The sequence below is a fragment of the Eumetopias jubatus genome, unplaced genomic scaffold (genome assembly GCF_037043125.1).
Source record: "Eumetopias jubatus isolate StellerSeaLion01/CBP00866 unplaced genomic scaffold, mEumJub1_p1.0 scaffold_7, whole genome shotgun sequence".
NCBI lineage: Eukaryota > Metazoa > Chordata > Mammalia > Carnivora > Otariidae > Eumetopias > Eumetopias jubatus.
In genome coordinates, this window is record NW_028274813.1 from 144,966,871 (window position 1) to 144,981,315 (window position 14,445).

Sequence of the window (14,445 nt, forward strand, 5' to 3'; positions counted from 1 at the left end):
ACATAAATGGATAAAATGCAATTTTACACAATGTAAACTACTAAAAATTTAGGAGACTAACAAATTTTAAACCTTTTGTCAAGATACAGTTTATTTTTCTTTTTAAGACATAAAATGTTTCCTTACAAATTGTCTTCCTTTTCCAAGGAAGAATATGTATTTGGAGAGTATACAATTTGAATGCTGATTATTTTAACATGGAAAGTGATTACATGAAAAAACTCTAGAAGGCCTCAGGAAAGTGAGAGTTAAATAGCACAAGTCATTTAGGTAGAATACTGCATTGTGTCTTTTCTTGCAGACTATAGCATGATGTGTTTGGAAATATACATATTTTCCTGTAGTGGAATCTTTAGTAAGTTATTTGTATTCCCCATGATTTTCCAGCATTCACCCGAATGAGTATGGATGCCAAAATTCTCCATTCCAGAGCACCCCCATGATAAGCACCTTCTCTTTTCCCAAGAGTGGTCTTGGGGTGGTTTTCTACTGATGTTGGTGATGGGTCAAGTTTCCTTTAGTCTTCAAATATAACTGTTAATTCCATCCCATCACGACATGAGCAACAAGGAGGTAACACATCCCAACTGTGCAGGAGACGACCATCATGGGGAAGCCCAACCTGAAACACAAAGAAAAGTGGATTGTGGTGTCTGGTATCTGGCAAGTACTATGAGATCTAGATTTATTATTACATTTGTCATTGCATCATTATATTTTTCATGACTTAGGAGCTTTCTGTATCTGCAAAGTCAATCACTTCTTATTTCTAGAAACTGAAGAGTTGGTTTTAGCCTAGATAATATGGATGCATGCCTTTATTAGATATCCCCCAATGTGTGACATTTTGAGATGTGATTAAAATTTTTGCAAATTTTTAATTGACATTTTATAGCCTCAATTTGTTCATCTATAACATTGAAGTGTTGGTCTTGATAATGACACAACTGCCAATGTTATGTAACTGGACCATTATTTAAATCACTGCATCATCTTCCAATTGTCCTTCTGAGAAAGCTGGTTTCCCAGAAAGGTCATATTTCCATAGACCCCTGAAGTTCCTAACGTTTAAAACTGAAGAGAGTTTCAGAAGTAGGATTGGGAAATAACATCTTGTCTTAGGAAGAGAAGAGGAAAGAACAGGAATTTCTTCTGTATTCAGTGAGATGAAATATGCGAGTGAAAGTATGCACAAATACAAAAGAAGTCATGAGAAGATGAAAGTTTCCCGCACTATATGCCTTCCATAATATACTTGTATTCCCACAAATCCCTATCCTGGCTAATGAATCCCAATTGATTCCCACTTCGCATTTGGAATTCATGCTTTGAAGACATTGCTTAGTGCTGCATTGTCACCGAGGGAAGTTACTGCAAAGATTAAAGGTTTTGTCCTGAGTCAGGAGGACAAAACCTTTAATCTTTGCCGTAACTTGGAACACAGAAAGAGAGAGAGAAGGGGGAAGAGGAAAGAGGGAGGGAGGTAAAGTTTGCAGTAACTTGGAACACAGAAAAAGAGAGAGAAGTGCAAAAAGGAAAGGGAGGAGGGAGGGAGGTAAAGTCTCTCACTGGCAAGAGCCTAGTGTGTGCTAATAAGAATTATGACATTCTTCCTTTCCCTGGTCATGTGCATGGAGAGTGGCTACTCAGGAAGAGCCACAGGAAGGCTCTCTCCACAAAGCTGTAATTTAAACACAGAAACTGCATCCACATGTGAAATAGTTCCTTAAATTCTAAACCAGAATTGGACATTTCAAGAAGGTGTTGGCTTCTATTCTGACTACATTTCTTTTATAAAACAGAAAACCAAAACAACGGATTTCAGCAAAACTATCTAAATTTCTTGAGATTAGTAAACTTAGTTTTTTTTTAAACAGCTGAACATGTTTGCAATAGATCAACCCTGATTATTGAATTCTCGAAAAATACACCCCAGGAACAGTGTCTGGTCAACTCCAGGCATCACAGATATCATCACAAGCTTTTATAGAAATGCAAACCCTTCCTTACACTGATTGTGTGAAATTGCATCAGTGTTGAGTAAGTTGCTGAATACTTCAACCTGGGTGCTGGGACACCTGGCTATGTTTCAGAAGCAAATCTGCCTTGCAAGGAATGGATCCCACAAAAAGAAGACATTACACTTGGGGAGTCCAAGTCCAGAGGAAGTTCCTTGTAGATGGTTCTGCTGTGCTTCCAACTAAGAGTTACTGGCATCTCAGAGATAACACCAATCCCAAGAAGGGGCATCATCTAGGGATTGCTGCAAGCATTCTGACACCATCAGAAAAATGATTGTTCACTTAGTGTCTAGACACAGTGGAAATCCTCACACAGATGACTGCATCAACTGCTCACATCACCTTTCAAGACTGGTATCATTGCACCCACTGTACAGATGGGATTTGAAAAAGGAAGCAGACTTATCCAGGTCACTTGGCTAATCTGCTCTGGTATAGACATTCAAACCCCCTCAGTCTAACTCTAAAGTCCATGCTCTTAATCACTATACATTCTGTTTCCCTGTGGGTATAAGTAAACCACACAATGACAATATATCACTCAAAGATAAGTGACTTACTGAACATCTGCTGTATGTTAAGAGTCTCATAGATGTAAGACATTGACATTTCCCAAACACAATAAGGTAAGTCATACATATTAACCCTATTTTATAGAAGAAGAAACTGAAGCTTAAATATACTAAGGAATTTTACAAAGTATGCCACCACTAATATGCAGATGATACTTTGGCATATTTTTCTGCCTTCAAAACCTGCATGTATTCCCACCACAACACATTAGTTAAGGGCCCTGCTCTTGTCCAGGTGCAGATCTTGGGACAGCTCCATGACTCAATTTCCTCATTTTTGAAACGGGGGTAATAATGGTACCTATTTACTAAAGTTATTATGAAGATTATATGAGTTCATACCTATAAATGCCTTAGACCAGTGTCTGGTCACATAATGAGCCACCAGGAGAGAATGACAAGCACCCCTTTGTGCTCATCTAACATGACAACGAGTCTCAGACAAGGTATCCAGGACTACAAAGGAGACATTTTAATATTTGCTGAGCCTCAGGAGAATAGATCAACCTAAGCCTATCCTAATATCACCTACAATGCTCTAATTAAGGAACCCACAGGGTACAAATTCTAGCCTAAACAGTGGGAAGAGAGAGATGGAGATAGAGACAAAAGCATAAACAGAGAGAAACAGACAGATAGAGACAGACATGTGAGAGACATAGAAAGAGAGAGAGAAGGGGAAAAAGGAAAGGGAGGAGGGAGGGAGGTAAAAAATAAGGAAGGGAGGGATAGAGAGAAAGAGAGAGAAGGGAATTTACATCAGATGCCAGCTCTATTATTTTAAATTTCCAGCTCCACCATTTGTTAGTTATGACATGCCAAAAAAAAAAAAAAGATATTTGCATGTACCATAAGATCTCTGAACCCATAAACATGCATAGAGTAAGGATTCTATGAATGAAAAATGTGGTTTTCCAGGCCAAAGACTTTTTATAGATCAAGATACAATAAACTACAGCCCCCAGGCTAATACTGGCCCACTGCCTGTTTCTGTAAATAAAGTTTTATTGGAACACATTCTCCCCCATTCATTTACTTATCATCAATGGCTGCTTTACCATCTAGGGTGGCTGAGTCTGCCACAGCACAGTACAGTTGAGTAGTTGCAACAGAGACCATGTGGTCCACAAAGCCTTAAAGACTTACTATCTGACCCTTTACAAAAATATTTGCCACACCCTATTATAGAAAAAGACATTCAGTCCTGGGAAGGTGAAGAAACTTGTCATCTTCTTGTCAGCTCCTACTCAAAATACAAGGTAGTCCCAGACCACCAACCAATAGAAAATTACTGTGAGCCACCATGTAATTTCAAATTTCAAGTACCACATATTCAAAAAAAGTAAAAGGAAATAAATGAAATTAAAATTAATATTTTATTTATTCCAACATATCAAAATTATTATAACATATGATCAACATAACATTTCTAATGGAACATTTTACATTCATTTTTTATACTTAATCTTCAAAATCCAGTGTAGATTTTCTATTCATAGAACACCTTACTTTGACTTGCCACATTTCAAGGTTCAAATGTGTCTAAGCAACTGGGGGCTGTGTGGTCCAATGCAGCTCTAGGAGGCTCGCAATTTCCGACTAAAAACATTTATGAAAAAGCAGGTTTATGACCTTGAGTTGATGCAGGGGATGCTGGCTCTGGATGGAGCTTTCGGAGAGGATATGCTGGAGCGAGGCCTTTGCAGAGAAACCCGGTTAAGACAGGCTGGCAGGGGCTCTGCCACCCTCTACGCACATCTCCCCTAGGGGAGCAAGCTCATCAGGGTGGCCTTTTCCTTATACATTTTGGAAGTCACACATGCCCACAAAGAATCCTCTAATGTTAGGGTCAAGACAAATGATGAAGCTGTTTATTGGCAATCTGATTGGAGCACTGGCAACACTGGCTACACACCTGAGTATCTGATGGGTAAAGACAAGGATGAGGTAGCTCTTTTGTAGAAACTGCTAAAGCTGGCATGTTCCTTCTTGGGGTGACCCCTGCTGCTTTCTCCTGTAGGAGTACAGTTAGCTTGATTGGTGTTTCAATGCTTCACTCACTGCCCAACCAGGAGACTGCCGGAAGGAGATTTATTTGAAGAGAGGGCAGTAATGACTTCCTGTCACTGCCAGCAGTTCTCTGAATATACACATTTACACTCCACATTTACTAAGAGCTGTTCCATTTCCCAGAAGATCCATTTGTCTTGCTCCCCAAGCCTCTCAGAAAAGCAGCACCTTCACCAAAAGGCATAGGAAAAGCATATTTACTCAAAATCCAGCATCGCATTATGCTGTCATTTCCCTCTAGGATTATTTTCAATCTATTCTGGCTCCAAATATCACATTCTGTTACAAAAGACAAAAACGCTTGAATGTCAAAGCACAAATCAAGATGCAAAATGTCAGATGGATGCCCAGACAAATGCTGCATTCAGGTTTAGGTTAAAAACATAACTGTGATGACACACAGTAATCCAAGGAACTGAAGCTTCCAGATTACTGGGAAACAAGCTGCCCCAGAACCATGCCATTTCCGATGGAGGTCAGGCATTGCACTGAAAACAGAGCTCCACACACTGAAGACATACCTGGCTTTCAAAAGGAAATGTTTGCTAATGAAGTCTCCTACTTGAGTTTTAGACTGAAATCATTCTTCCTATTTATTTTTCCTTTCCAAAAGGCTTTATAACAGGGGCGGAGCAAGATGGCGGGGAAGTAGGCGACCTGGATTTCGTCTGGTCTCAGGAATTCAGCTGAATAGGGATCAAACCATTCTGAACACCTACAAACTCAACAGGAGATCGAAGAAGAGAGTAGCAACAACTCTCTGAACAGAGAAGCGACCACTTACTGGAAGGAAGGACGTGTGGAGAAGTGAATCTGAGGCAATATTCCAGAGGATAGAAGGCGGGGGAGGGGGCCTCCGTCAGCTGCTTCTGGCAAGTGATAGAGCCACAGAGCACAAAATCAGAACATTTAGAAGTCCGCCCTGCTGAGGGACGTCGCTCCAGTGGCTAAGCTCGGGGTGGAACCCTCGCGGGACAGTGTGGTCTCAGGACCCTCGGGGTCACAGAAAGACTGCGGGTGCCTGAGTGTGGCAGAGCTCCCAGGTATCACAGCGGGGAAGCCGGCTGCAGAGACGGAGCCGAGGCATGGGCTCTCAGCTCGGGGTGGCCATAAACTGTGATCCGCGGCCCAGTCGGGCCACTGCTCCTCCAGCAGGGACCCAACAAGCGGCAGAGCCGGGGAGACTCCCCTTCCTCCCCCAGGAGGAGCGGTGAGGGAGCGCACCGCAAGGATCTGCTGGGTTTGGAGACTCCACACAGGGTCGGATGCCAGAGATACAAACACTCGGTCACAGGCCGGGTGAGCACAGAGTGCAGCCAGAGACTGGGAAGATGGGAGTGATTGACTGCTTTTCTCTGGGGGCACACTGAGGAGTGGGGCCCCCAGTTCTCAGCTCCTCTGGGCCGAGAGTGGGACACCACCATTTTCACCTTGGTCCTCCAAAGCTGTACCAAGACTTGCAGGGAACAAAAGCTCCTGAGAGCAAACCCGAGCAGCTTGCTTAGCCAGGAACGACAAGGGCCGGGCAATTCTGCCTCCGGCAAAGACATTTGGGAACCACGGCAACAGGCCCCTCCCCCAGAAGATCAGCACGAACAGCCAGCCAGCCAAGACCAAGATTACCGATCAAGGAGAACGGGAGAACTCCAGCGCTAGGGGAATACTGCACATAGAATTCATGGCTTTTTTTTAACATGATTCATTAGTTCACCAAAGTTAATTTTTTACCTGTTTTTTTTTAATTTTTCTTTTTCCCTTTTTCAACCAAAATCTTATCAATCCCTTTTTTAAAAAAAAACATTTTTTCTTTTTCATTTTTAGAGTCATATTTTATCCCTTCATAGTAGTCACCCTTATTTTTGCAATATATATATAAGTTGTTCTCTCTTTAAAATTTTGAGATACAGTTACTTCTAACAGGTCAAAATATACCCTAAATCACTAGTGTATGGCTTTTTTCTAGTCTCCTGCCTGACCACATTCTCTCCCTTTTTTTAAAAATCTTCTTCTTTCTTTTTTCAAACAACTTATCTTATCAATTCCTTTTATAAAATCTTTTATAATTTTCATCTTTACAGTCATCTTCCATCCCTTCATTGTACCAACCCTTATTTTGTACATATATGTCTTTCTTCCTTTAAAATTTTAGGAGGCACCCTTTTCTAACAGACCAAAATACGCACAAAATCTAGAGTGTGGCACTGATCTATGCACTAGCCTGATCATATTTGATCATATTCTGCTTTTTTTGTAATGTTCTGTTTTTGTTTTTATCTTTTTTTCTTTTTTTCTCTTTCTTTTTTCTTTCTTTCCCTTTCTTTTCCCCTAGTTTCAGGTCTTTTCTGATTTGATACTGTATATTTGCTGGGGATGTTGTTAACCTGTTAGCATTTTGTTCTCTCACTCATCTATTCTCCTCTGGACAAAATGACAAGACGAAAAAATCACCTCAGCAAAAAGAACAAGAGGTAGTAACATCAGCCAGGGACCTACTCAATACGGACATTAGTACGATGTCGGAGCTAGAGTTCAGAATCATGACTTTAAAGATACTAGCTGGGCTTGAAAAAAGTGTGGAAGTTATTAGAGAAACCCTTTCTGGAGAAATAAAAGAACTAAAATCTAACCAAGGCAAAATCAAAAAGGCTACTGATGAACTGCAATCAAAAATGGGGGAACTAACGGCTAGGATAAATGAGGCAGAGGAGAGAATCAGTGATATAGAAGACCAAATGATGGAAAATAAAGAGGCTGAGAAAAAGAGAGAGAAACAACTACAGGATTACGAGGGCACAATTCGAGAGATAAGTGATACGATAAGATGAAACAACATTAGAATAATTGGGATCCCAGAAGAAGAAGAAAGAGAGAGAGGAGCAGAAGGTATATTGGAGCAAATAATAGCAGAGAATTCCCTAATGTGAGGAAGGTAACAGGCATCAAAATCCAGGAGGCACAGAGAACCCTTCTCAAAATCAATAATAATAGGTCAACAACCCGACATCTAATAGTAAAACTTACGAGTCTCAGAGACAAAGAGAAAATCCTGAAAGCAGCTCGGGAGAAGATATATGTAACTTAAAATGGTAGAAATATTAGATTAGCAACAGACCTATCCACAGAAACCTGGCAGGCCAGAAAGGACTGGCACGATATCTTCAGAGCACTGAACGAGAAAAATATGCAGCCAAGAATATTATATCCAGCTAGGCTGTCATTGAAAATAGAAGGAGAGATAAAAAGCTTCCAGAACAAACAAAAACTAAAGGAATTTGCAAAGACGAAACCAGCCCTCCATGAAATGTTGAAAGGGGTCCTCTAAGCAAAGAGAGAGCCTAAAAGCAGCAAAGATCAGAAAGGCACACAGACAATATACAGTCACAGTCACATTACAGGCAATACAATGGCACTAAATTCATATCTTTCAATAGTTACCCTGAATGTAAATGGGCTAAGTGCCCTAATCAAAAGACACAGGCTCTCAGATTGGATTAAAAAACAAGACCCATCAATATGCTCTCTGCAAGAGACTCATTTTAGACCCAAAGACACCTCCAGATTGAAAGTGAGGGGGTGGAAAACCATTTTCCATGCTAATGGACACCAAAAGAAAGCTGGGGTGGCAAACCTTATATCAGAAAAATTAGATTTTAAAACAAAGAGTGTAATAAGAGATGAGGTAGGACACTACATCCTACTTAAAGGGTCTATCCAACAGGAAGATCTAACAATTGTAAATATCTATGCCCCTAACGTGGGAGCAGCCAATTATATAAGGCAATTAATAACAAAAGCAAAGAAACACATTGACAACAATACAATAATAGTGGGGGACTTTAACACCCCCCTCACTGAAATGGACAGATCATCTAAACAAAAGATCAACAAGGAAATAAAGACTTTAAATGACACACTGGACCAAATGGACTACACAGACATATTCCGAACATTCCATCCCAAAGCAATGGAGTACACATTCTTTTCTAGTGCCCATGGAACATTCTCCAGAACTGATCACATCCTAGGTCACAAATCAGGTCTCAAACTGTACCAAAAGATTGGGATTATTCCCTGCATATTTTCAGACCACAATGCTTTGAAACTAGAACTCAATCACAAGAGGAAAGTTGGAAAGAACTCAAATACATGGAGGCTAAAGAGCATCCTACTAAAGAATGAATGGCTCAACCAGGAAATTAAAGAAAAATTAAAAAACTTCACGGAAACCAAGGAAAATGAAAACACAACTGTTCAAAATCTTTGGGATACAGCAAAGGCAGTCCTTAGAGGAAAGTATATAGCAATACAAGCCTTTCTCAAGAAACAAGAAAGGTCTCAAATACTCAACGTTACCCTACACCTAAAGGAGCTGGAGAAAGAACAGCAAAGAAAGCCTAAACCCAGCAGGAGAAGAGAAATAATAAAGATCAGAGCAGAAATCAATGAACTAGAAACCAGAAGATCAGTAGAACAGATCAATGAAACTAGGAGCTGGTTCTTTGAAAGAATTAACAAGATTGATAAACCCTTGGCCAGACTTATCAAAAAGAAAAGAGAAAGGACCCAACTCAACAAAATCATGAATGAAAGAGGAGAGATCACAACCAACACCAAAGAAATACAAACAATTATAAGAACATATTATGAGCAACTCTATGCCTGCAAATTAGATAACCTGGAAGAAATGGGTGTATTCCTAGAGATGTATCAACGACCAAAATTGAACCCGGAAGAAATAGAAAACCTGAACAGACCTATAGCCACTAAGGAAATTGAAGCAGCCATCAAAAATCTCCCAAGAAACAAAAGTCCAGGGCCAGATGTCTTCCCGGGGGAATTCTATCAGACATTTAAAGAAGAATTAATACCTATTCTCCTGAAGCAGTTCCAAAAAATAGAAATGGAAGGAAAACTTTCAAATTCATTTTATGAGGCAGGCATTACCTTGATCCCAAAACCAGACAAAGACCCCATCCAAAAGGAGAATTACAGACCAATATCCTTGATGAACATGGATGCGAAATTTCTCACCAAAATACTAGCCAATAGGATCCAACAGTAAATTAAAGGGATTATTCACCATGACCAAGTGGGATCTATCCCTGGGCTGCAAGGTTGGTTCAACATCCGCAAATCAATCAACGTGATACAATACATTAACAAAAGAAAGAACCAGAATCATATGATCCTCGCAATAGATGCAGAAAAAGCATTTGACAAAGTACAGCATCCTTTCTTGATCAAAACTCTTCAGAGTTTTGGGATAGGGATAGAGGGTACACACCTCAAAATCATAAAAGCCATCTATGAAAAACCTACAGCGAATATCATTCTCAATGGGGAAAAGCTGAGAGCTTTTCCCCTAAGGTCAGGAATGCGGCAGGGATGTCCACTCTCACCACTGCTCTTCAACATAGTATTAGAAGTCCTAGCCACAGCAATCAGACAACAAAAAGAAATCAGAGGCATCCAAATAGGCCAAGAGGAAGTCAAACTCTCACTCTTTGCAGATGATATGATACTGTATGGGGAAAACCCAAAAGACTCCACCCCAAAACTGCTAGAGCTCATACGGGAATTCAGTAAAGTGGCAGAATATAAAATCAATGCACAGAAATCAGTGGCATTCCTAGACACCAACAACAAGACAGAAGAGACACAAATCAAGGAGCCAATCCCATTTACAATTGCACCCAAAACCATAAGATACCTAGGAACAAATTTAACCAAAGAGGCAAAAGATCTGTACTCAGAAAACTAAAAAATGTGTGGAAATTGAAAAACGTTCCATGCTCATGGATTGGGAGAACCAACATTGTGCAGATGTCAATGCTACCCAGAGCAATCTACACATTCAATACAATCCCCATCAAAATGCCATCCACTTTTTTCAAAGAAATGGAACAAATAATCCTAAAATTTGTATGGAACCAGAAGAGACCCCGAATAGCCAGAGGAATATTGAAAAAGAAAAGCAAAGCTGGCGGCATCACAATTCCGGACTTCCAGCTCTATTACAAAGCTGTCATCATCAAGACAGTATGGTACTGGCACAAAAACAGACACATAGATCAATGGAACAGAATCGAGAGCCCGGAAATGGACCTTCAACTCTATGGTCAACTCATCTTTGACAAAGCAGGAAAGAATGTCCAGTGGAAAAAACACAGTCTCTTCAACAAATGGTGTTGGGAAAATTGGACAGCCACATGCAGAAGAATGAAACTGGACCATTTCCTTACACCACACACAAAAATAGACTACAAATGGTTGAAAGACCTAAACGTGAGACAGAAGTCCATCAACATCCTAAGGGAGAACACAGGTAGCAACCTCTTCGACCTCAGTCGCAGCAACTTCTTCCTAGAAACATCGCCAAAGGCAAGGGAAGCAAGGGCAAAAATGAACTATTGGGATTTCATTAAGATAAAAAGCTTTTGCACAGCAAAAGAAACAGTCCACAAAACCAAAAGACAACCGACAGAATGGGAGAAAATATTTGCAAATGACATATCAGATAAAGGGCTAGTATCCAAAATCTATAAAGAACTTATCCAACTCAACACCCAAAGAAGAAATAATCCAATCAAGAAATGGTCAGACGACATGAACAGACATTTTTCCAAAGAAGACATCCAAATGGCCAACAGACACATCAAAAATTGCTCAACATCACTCGGCATCACGGAAATCCAAATGAAAACCTCAATGAGATACCACCTCACACCACTCAGAATGGCTAAAATTAACAAGCCAGGAAATGACAGATGTTGGAGGGAATGCAGAGAAAGGGAAGCCCTCCTACACTGTTGGCGGGAATGCAAGCTGCTACAACCAGTCTGGAAAACAGTATGGAGGTTCCTCAAACAATTGAAAATAGAACTACCATACGATCCAGCAATTGCACTACTGGGTATTTACCACAAAGATACAAATGTAGGGATCCAAAGGGGTACATGCACCCCAATGTTTATAGCAGCAATGTCCACAATAGCCAAACTGTGGAAAGATCCAAGATGTCCATCGACAGATGAATGGATAAAGAAGATGTTGTATATATACACAATGGAATATTATGCAGCCATCAAAAGGAATGATATCTTGCCATTTGCAATGACGTGGATGAACTGGAAGGTGTTATGCTGAGTGAAATAAGTCAATCAGAGAAAGACATGTATCATATGACCTCACTGATATGAGGAATTCTTAATCTCAGAAAACAAACTGAGGGTTGCTGGAGTGGTGGGGGTTGGGATGGATGGGGTGGCTGGGTGATAGGCATTGTGGAGGGTATGTGCTATGGTGAGCACTGTGAATTGTGCAAGGCTGTTGAATCACAGATCTGTACTTCTGAAACAAATAATGCAATATATGTTAAGAAAAAAACAAGAAGGGCGCCTGGGTGGCTCAGTTGGTTAAGCGACTGCCTTCGGCTCAGGTCATGATCCTGCAGTCCCGGGATCAAGTCCAGCATCGGGCTCCCTGCTCAGCAGGGAGTCTGTTTCTCCCTCTGACCCTCCCCCCTCTCATGTTCTCTCTCTATCTCTCATTCTCTCTCTCAAATAAATAAATAAAATCTTAAAAAAGAAGAAGAAGAAGATAGCAGGAAGGGAAGAATGAAGTGGATTAAATTGGAGGGGGAGACGAACCATGAGAGATGATGGACTCTGAAAAACAAACTGAGGGTTCTAGAGGGGAGGGGGGCTGGGGGGATGGGTTAGCTTGGTGGTGGGTATTAAAGAGGGCACGTTCTGCGTGGAGCACTGGGTGTTATACAAAACAATGAATCATGGAACACTACATCAAAAACTAATGTTGTAATGTATGGTGATTAACATAATAATAAATTTTTTTTTTAAATATCCCAACCAAAAGGCTTTATAACACACCATGACTATTAAGACCACACAGGTCTTCATCAAAAGCCATTTCATTGTTGCCTTTCTACAAAGGTAATGCATGTTTCTCAGGAGAACAACTTCTGCATCTACAGGACTGTGGGAGCTTATCACAAGGGTGTACAGCTTGCTCCACTTTCTGTAGACCATGGATACCTTGAGAGCCATACTCTTCAGCCCCTTAACCTGTCCTCAGGTCATTCAAGATCCCAGGACAGGAATTGCTTTCCCATTCTCAGCCGTCATTTGAAATTTGAACAGCCTCACACCTCATGTCCTGGATCTCTCCAGGTGACAACTAGCTAATCCTCTTCATGAAGAAAGGCTGAATGAAGTTCCTTCATCTTGGACATAAAGCCCTATCATTATATTTCCCACAGAGAGAGGAGTTCCTGGTGGTAGAAGGTAGTGACCCAGAGGGAAAGCTACAGAAAAGAGAAGGCATATCTAACTTAGGAGGGGTACTTGTGGTATCTTCAGAGTGTTCCCCATCACATTGCGTTGGTGACCAGCTGCAAGCAGCAGAGTTCACATGGCTAAAGACTAGAAAGGATGATAGAGGAACAGCATAGAAATCATGGTAAGGAGCAAAGCATCAAAGTGAAGAGGCAAAGCTTAGGGAAAAGAAGGATTGTGATGATGAAATTGTTGAAGTTGTAATAATTTGCTTTTTTCCCCATCAGAATAGACTCAAATTTGGGTGGTTTCTTTTTCATGTGTTCAACCTTACGACATGTATGTACCATCTTTATGGCAAGCAAAAGAGAAAGAATTTGAGAAAATTATGTCTTGCTCTTTCTTCTTCTGAAAAAAGGCAATTTCATTGCAGATTTTGTGCCCACCTCTGCCAGCTCTCTCTGTCTCGACCAGCACCTCTTGGGTCAGCTGTAGAGTTGGGACTCTCATCTCTCCCTCAGTGATACCTGCATCTAGCCAGCCTCTCCCTTCCATGTTGAGGAAGCCCCTTTACCCACTGAGGGTCTCCACTGAACAGAAATGGAAAGTCAGACAGCCCTGCAAACACTTGGCATCATGTGAAGACACCCTATAAATGTTCTGTTCAATACCTTTGCTAAAACTTCCTGACTCCTCCCATATTCCCATATTTGGAATATGACCTTCCTTCTGACTTCTTTTATTTTTTTTTAATATTTTATTTATTTATTTATTTGACAGAGAGATAGCGAGAGCAGGAACACAAGCAGGGGGAGTGGGAGAGGGAGAAGCAAACCTCCCACTGAGCAGGGAGCCCAATGCTGTGCTCGATCCCAGGACCCTGGGATCATGACCTGAGCTGAAGGCAGACGCTTAACGACTGAGCCACCCAGGCACCCCTAATTTTTTTTATTTTAGTTCCAGTGTAGTTGACATACAGTGTTATATTAGGTTCAGGTGTATAATATTGTGATTCAACAATTCTATAAATTACTCAGTGCTCATCATGGTAAGTGTACTCTTAATCCCCATCACCTATTTCACCCATCCCCCAACACCCACCTCCCCTCTGGTAACCATCAGTTTGTTCTCTATAGTTTCTCTTCTTTTTGGTTTCTCTTTCTCTTTTTTTTCCCTTTGCTCATTTATTTTGTTTCTCAAATTCCACATGAGTGAAATCATATGGTATTTGTCTTTCTCTGCTTGACATATTTCACTTAGCATTATACTCTCTAGCTCTACCCATGTTGTTACAAACATCAAGATTTCATTCTTTTTTATGGCTGAAAAATATTCCATTGTTTGTATATACCTCATCTTCTTTATCCATTCAAAAAACAAAAAACAAACAAACAAACAAACAAAAACAAAACCAGAAAATGGGAATTTAACAGGCAAAAAAGAGGAGACTGGACATGAGAAATGTCAAAGAGAGTATCCATATGGATC

The 14,445-nt window shown here is 40.6% G+C and overlaps 1 protein-coding gene across 2 annotated transcripts in view; it reads right to left on the reverse strand.

The window, feature by feature from the left end:
* Positions 1-537: 537 nt before the first annotated feature.
* The window catches only part of OCA2 (OCA2 melanosomal transmembrane protein), a 470,182-nt gene continuing 456,274 nt past the window's right edge, over positions 538-14,445 (reverse strand). For both annotated transcript variants that reach the window (XM_088025221.1, XM_028087266.2), the window contains one exon: positions 538-622. In XM_088025221.1, coding sequence (XP_087881347.1) covers positions 538-622 — 85 coding nt within the window. The remainder of the gene's footprint in view (positions 623-14,445) is intronic.